Genomic DNA, 6,744 nt, shown 5'->3' with positions numbered 1-6,744 from the left:
TAATCTAGTAACCAATTAGGTGCTCATGCTATTAATTGTGATGACAATTCATCTGTTCTGGACACACTTGTTGGAAAGATAGAAAAAGAAAAAAGAAATCAGAAGTCAGGCGGGGCCCACCTGTATGGGAATCTTAGGTGACGTGTTCAAAATGGTTTTCCCACCCGACCCGACCCAATGCAACCCGAGTCCAATTATTCTCTCAGGCCAAGCCAACTCTATAAATAAGTGCTAAACGGAACCTTACATAGGCTTGAGGAGCAAACGACAAAAAAGCTTCTTTAAAGCCCCTTTTCATACCTCTCTAGTCTCTTCCAAATTATCTAAAGAAACAACCAGAGGACCCATCTCTCCAATCGATTACTACAGTTGCAAAATAGAATGGTTGGTCCATCCATCAACTCCCGTAACGTTCCTCTTAAATTCCTTTGTAGTTATGGTGGCAAGATTATCCCCCGTCACACCGATGGCAAACTCCGTTACTATGGTGGTGAAACTCGTGTCCTCTCCGTTCATCGTTGCATTTCTTTTGCAGGTAATTACTTTTTCTCTTCCTTATAATGAAAAACTATTTATGTTGTTTATAAAAATTTCACCTTGTCTGTTTTATTTTATATGATGCTTTTCTAATTTTGTTTTTTAAAGTAACATATTTTGTATTCTAAATTTTTTTAAACTTTCATTGTATTCTTATTAACATGTTAGTGTAAAAATATCATAACTTCTTTAAAAATAAAAGTTCTTATTAAGAGTACCTTTTACATGTGTTAAAAAAGTGTTTATGTTTTTAGACTATGTTGAAATTTTGCAACTTTTTTAGCATAAGTTGCTTAGTTTTAAGATGAATTTTAATTTAAACTTTCTATTAGATTGTTTAAGACAAGAGTGAGTTGCTCTAGTGATAAGCACCCTCCACTTCCAACCAAGAGATTATGAGTTCGAGTCACCCCAAGAACAAGGTGGAGAGTTCTTGGAAGGAGGAAGCCAATGGTCTATCGGAAACAGCCTCTCTATCCCAGGGTAGGGGTAAGGTCTGCGTACACACTACCCTCTCAGACCTCAGTAGTGAGATTATACTGGGTTGTTGTTGTTGTATTAGATTGTTTAAGTTAGTTGAGATATTTTAGGTTTTTTGAATTTTAAATTATGTGAATTTTTTGTCCTTAATTAGCTATTTAAAGCCTTGTTATGCTTAATAAAATTATTGAATTTTTTTTTCAATCAATACTTTAAATCTTTTTGTTGCTTCATCTTTTAAAAAAACCAACACCATATATGAAATCAAATACAAAAAGGATAGTTTTTTATTTTTTTCTTATTCTTTTAATTAATTTTATATTTTTGATTGTTGTTATAGAGCTAATGGTGAAGCTAGGGGAGATGTGTGGAGCATCAGTGAGTTTAAGGTGTCAACTGCCAAGTGAAGATTTAGATGCTCTTGTGTCTATCACATGTGATGAAGATCTAGCCAATCTCATTGAAGAATATGATCATGCTGCAACTCCATCGTCATCTCTCAAGATCAGAGCTTTTTTATTACCACCCAAATCTACAAAATTAAAACTTGTATCTCCTCCACCTTCCATTTCTTCCACCTCATCCACCAACACCACCATTAGCAATCATGATGCCACGTCACCGGAGTCGTCATTTTGTTCCACATCTGCTAGTACTTCTACTATCCTCAACTCATCAAAATATAAAAATTGTCCAAGATCATATAAAGAAACATCATATTCGTGCGTCCGTCATACTAGAACAAGATCATTACCGCTCATGTGTCACGAGAAAGTTGCCGGAAAAATTCCTCAATATGTTTACCATGGTCATGGGAATAACAGTGGCCATATTTACTTGATTCACCATGGCCACCACTGGCAATAATAGCAGCTATTTTCCACGGACAAGGGAGAGAGCAAATGGGACTACTCGGAACATATATACTTTTATAAATAAATAAATAAAAAGAAGAACAGAGGATGGAAGAATATATAATATATTTGATGTATGAAGAGTGTTTGTCATTAACAGGATTGATATATATTTTTGTGTCAATCCGTTCTTAGCAAATTCAATAGAAATATAAATGAGTCCCAATTTTTTGATATATAGTACTGTGTACCGCGGATTAATTACCTCACCTCTTTATGTGATTGATGCGTTCGACGTTTAATCTCTTTTTCGTTTTTTCTTTTATCTTCTAGACATTTTTCCCATTGCCAAATCCTAGAAGTGATCGAGTCATCATGTGTAATCATTTTTACCTCTTTAATATATTTTGTCTGTTCATTTTCTCTCTGTTTGTATATTGTACTATGGTATATATCGTTTCTTCCTTTTGTTTCTTTTGCTAATTAAGTATCTATCTTGTTTTGTGTATTGCAGGTATAGGATGAAAAGCAATTAACGGGGAATTTCTAGTGACCTTAAGATGGATATTAAATGCCGCACATATATAGGTGATTATCTGAAATGTTTCTCCAAGTTCATTTTACAAATTCGATACAAATTATATTATTGTTATGTCTATAAAATCTTCGTTATATTTACATAATTAACTATTCCATGTAGCTGCTAAATCATTGCCATGAAAGGCAGAGTTCTATAACTTCTATAGCTAACAATGTAAAAATATTTACATTATTGGGTCATTCCCCTGCATCCACATACACGCCCTGCTGGTTGCTACAATAATGTGAAATTTGTGAATGTAAGTGTAGATAAGTAAAATCCTAAAAAGTACATACTTCACATGATAAATGGATAATGAAGTACTAGTTTTAAAACAACATTTGCCTATAATGTGCGAACATCTTATTTTAGATATTAGGATATATCAGCAATTCAGCATTGATTTTCTGAAGTACCTGTATTTCAATCATCTTATGGTGCAACTTGTGCTTCATTTGATGTGAACTTCAAAAGAAATTAAACTATGACGTAATATCCCTTACTGAACACCCTTATCATGGATTTCAATAGAAATTAGCCCGAAATTGATAGGGCAATACTAGTCAGTCGAAGACGCTTATTATGGATCTCAACTCATGATCCTTCACAAGAAATAAGAAACTACGCATATTCATTAATCCTAATGGTCAATATTAAATTTCTTGTGGATAATCTGAATTTAAGGCCAACATTTTTCCTAGACAGCCAACTTTCGCGGCTTTGTTCTTCCATTGAAATTGAGAGGACCAAAACTTTGTTCCTAATTAGAAGAACCTGTGAAAGAATCATGATATTTAGCCTCCTATTTTGTCTTACTTTAGTTTATTGCAAAGGATGATATTTAGTTGCTTGGTGATAAAACATTCCTGGCCAAGTGTACCAACTGGTGGTTTTCGTTTATGAGCAGATTCAAGTGAAGAAGAAAGAGCTTTGGTGACCAAAAGCTCCAAAATGAATTCAACTTAATTGGATTTATTGGATGTGGCAGTTAGAGGGAAATAAATAATTGTTCTTTTTATAATAATTTTGAAAACTTTATTGAAGTGAAGAACGTGGTGTCATCACCATGGGGCCATGACAGTTGTAAAAGAAAGGATCCATTATTTTCAAACACATTAAAAGGTCCAAATATTATACTAATATAATTAAAAATAAAAAGAAAAGAAAAGGACTTCTTTTTTCTTTTTGACCGATGAGATGTGGAGGAATAATGGCTCCATAAATTATGGAGTTAGCCACTCCACAATCCATTCATGTAGCACTCGAAGGAAAAAGATAGAATTCAGACATCAAATCAATAAAGCAAATATTTATTAAAAATAGAATAGAAAACCAAAAAAAACGGAGAGAGGAGGAAGATGAATTGATGAAGATAAAGAAAAAGTGGTTTAAGGTTAACCTGCCCCACCACTGCCTCATCTTTTCTGCTCTCAGTAGAGAGCAAAAGAAGTTTCGAATTCTCTTTTGACTAAGATGGTGGTATGTCTGCATCAAAAACCCATAAATTATTAAGAATGAGATCATAATTTTTGTGGAAAACAAAAAAAGAATTAGGAGGGACACAATCTTTTACTCCCTCTTTTTTAATTTATGTGAACTTATTTCTTTTTTAATCCGTGCCAAAAAGAATGACCTATTTTCTTATTTAGAAACAATTTACCTTTATGCAATGATTTATAACCACACAAAATATATGTGTTTCATTTTACACCACAAGTTCAAAAGTCTTCTTTTCTTAAATTTCGTATCCAGTTAAATGGGTTCACATAGATTTAAACGAATGGAGAAAAAGTTTTTAGTGGAGAAGTTTGGTTCAAACAAATAAAATGGCGCGTGAACATTCTCCTGATTGATTAGCAACTAATAGGAGTAATTGTTAGCAAACAGTTGCTTCTTTTATTTCTTTGGGATTGGGAAACGATCAATCAATGAATCTGGATTACTCGTAATTATGAATATGCGAAGGCTTTCTTTTTCAATATTGAAACCTTTACGATTACTTCTGTGTTCGGTCAAAATCGATTTGATTCAGTCGTACAGATTGGTCGAGACGATAATGTTTCGATCAAAGGATATTTGCATGACAAGTTTGGTCAAGGTCCGAAGTAAGGGCATCGAGCTTCAAGCTCTAAGACCGATCAATGACAAGCTCGGTATCATTATCGAGATCATATCCAAATCGAACTACGAAGCAAAGCTGAGATTATCGAAGATGCATAGACCGACCAACACTCACCCCGAATACCGAGACCCCAAGTCAGAATCGAGCTCGGACCAAGGCCGAGGGCTCGATCCAATACCGAGCTCGAGCCAGTATCGAGCTCGCAGACAAAGGCCGTTGCAACCGCACTATAGGAGAGAATCTTGGCAGAAATCGAGGAAAAGACAGTACATCATGGGCTTTTCACTACGTATTTTTTATTGTATATAAAATAGGATCCATCTACTATAAGGGGGGCATGGATTGTAAGCAAGCGGAGAGGGTAACAAAAGTTTTTTCTCATATTGAAAGATATCCCCTTATATTTTTTTTCCTTTATCTTATTCGTTCTTCTTCTCACTATTCTCATTCTCATAGTCAAGAATACACATATTTCTATTTCTCTATACGATTTGTATTAAATTATATCATATATCCTTAGAACCATACACAAATTTAACTCTATCCAATTTTTCGGGTAAACAGTTTGGCGCCCACCGTGGGGCTAAGGGTAACAGTGGTTATTTGATACAAATCTGCAATATACACCAGTTTGCAACTTCAAATCAACAATGGCAAACCCTCGACTGATAGATTTACCTATTGACCACGAAGCCGGCCTTCAAGATAAAACCAACAACTTGACACCCAGGGCCAGAAGGTGAATTAACGATGTCACCTAAGCTCGAGTCGAAGTACCGCTAGATATCAATTCACAAGTGGCTCTTGAGTCTAACCAACGTTCCGAACCGGAAAAAAGCATTCAGGGCGGTACTCGATCCGTAGCTCGAGACACCCATAACGTGGAGGAGATCGGAGTCAGCTTATGGATGATCTTCGAGATGTTACAAGCCCAACAAGTAGCGATAGCTCAGTTGCAGAGCCAAACTCAGGTACAAAGCAGACCAGAGCCCAATCCGCTTCGAGAAATCACCCACAGAACGGAACCAGCCATATTGAAGTCAAATGAGCAAGAATCGGGGACTACTCCCGAAATTACTAAAATGCTCGAGGAACTCACAAAACGAGTCAAAGCCAACGATAAAAAAATAGAAACATATAATTTCAGGGTCGATCAGATCCCGGGAGCTCCACCAATGATAAAAGGGCTATATTCGAAAAAATTCATTCAAAAACCTCTTTCCTCGAGTGCAGCCCCAAAACCAATCCCCAAAAAATTTCGTATGCCCGAAATACCCAAATATAACGAAACGACTGACCCCAACGAGCACGTCACTTCTTACATATGTGCCATCAAGGGCAATGATTTGGAAGATGATGAGATCGAATCTGTATTATTGAAAAAATTCAGCGAAACCCTGTCAAATGGGGCAATGGTATGGTATCATAATTTACCATCTAACTCTATTGATTATTTTGCTATGCTTGCAGATTGCTTCGTAAAAGCACATGCCGGAGCCATTAAGGTCGAAACCAGAAAGTCGGAACTGTTCAAGGTAATACAAAAAGATAATGAGATACTAAGGGAGTTCGTATCTCGTTTTCAAATGGAACGAATGGATCTGCCACCAGTCATAGACGATTGGGCTGTTCAAGCTTTCACTCAAGGTCTGAACGAGCGGAGCTCGATGGCTTCACGACGACTGAAGCAAAATCTGATCGAGTACCCAGCTATTACTTGGACCGATGTGCACAATCGATATCAATCCAAAATAAGAGTCGAAGATGACCAGTTGATTTCTAGGTCCGTTATGAAAAGAACTACCAAGCAAAAATCGACCAGAGATCGATACCAGCCATATAGCGAAAACGATACTACTGCTGAGTATCCGAGGCCTCTTTAAAATCAACCTCGTATACTGGGGGGATTTATCATTGAACGCATCTGTGATGATTATCAAATTCGGTGCAAAGGAAGTTACTTTGTTATGACAAACAGTGTCTCAACAGGAAACATTGTAAGAGTCAAATGATCAAAACGAACCATGCTTATGTAGTTGGCCCGAGCCCTGACGCAAAACATGAACACATGTATAATGACTTTCAAAGATAAACTTCTTTACCGATATTCTATGTTCAAAATTTATTATGCAAACAGGATCGAGTTCGAGCAAGCGCTCACTCGACCATTA

General features: G+C 36.2%; 1 protein-coding gene and 1 long non-coding RNA gene across 2 annotated transcripts; one reads left to right on the top strand and one right to left on the bottom strand.

The window, feature by feature from the left end:
* Positions 1-232: 232 nt before the first annotated feature.
* On the top strand, positions 233-2,107 carry LOC104100805 (uncharacterized). The gene is made up of 2 exons (XM_009608133.4): positions 233-535; positions 1,358-2,107. The coding sequence occupies exons 1-2, from the start codon at positions 382-384 to the stop codon at positions 1,882-1,884; spliced, it is 681 nt and encodes a 226-aa protein (XP_009606428.1). The 5' UTR covers positions 233-381; the 3' UTR covers positions 1,885-2,107.
* A 272-nt stretch (positions 2,108-2,379) lies between these two features.
* Positions 2,380-3,991, bottom strand: LOC138900463 (uncharacterized). The gene is made up of 2 exons (XR_011411448.1): positions 2,868-3,991; positions 2,380-2,685 (listed from the first exon to the last, which is right to left on the bottom strand). It is a non-coding gene; the product is annotated as an uncharacterized lncRNA (long non-coding RNA).
* Positions 3,992-6,744: the final 2,753 nt, after the last annotated feature.

This window comes from Nicotiana tomentosiformis, chromosome 10 (assembly GCF_000390325.3).
Source record: "Nicotiana tomentosiformis chromosome 10, ASM39032v3, whole genome shotgun sequence".
In the NCBI taxonomy this organism is placed as follows: Eukaryota; Viridiplantae; Streptophyta; class Magnoliopsida; order Solanales; family Solanaceae; genus Nicotiana; species Nicotiana tomentosiformis.
The sequence above is the reverse complement of the archived record's forward strand: the minus strand, read 5'-3'. Positions and strand labels throughout refer to the sequence as shown.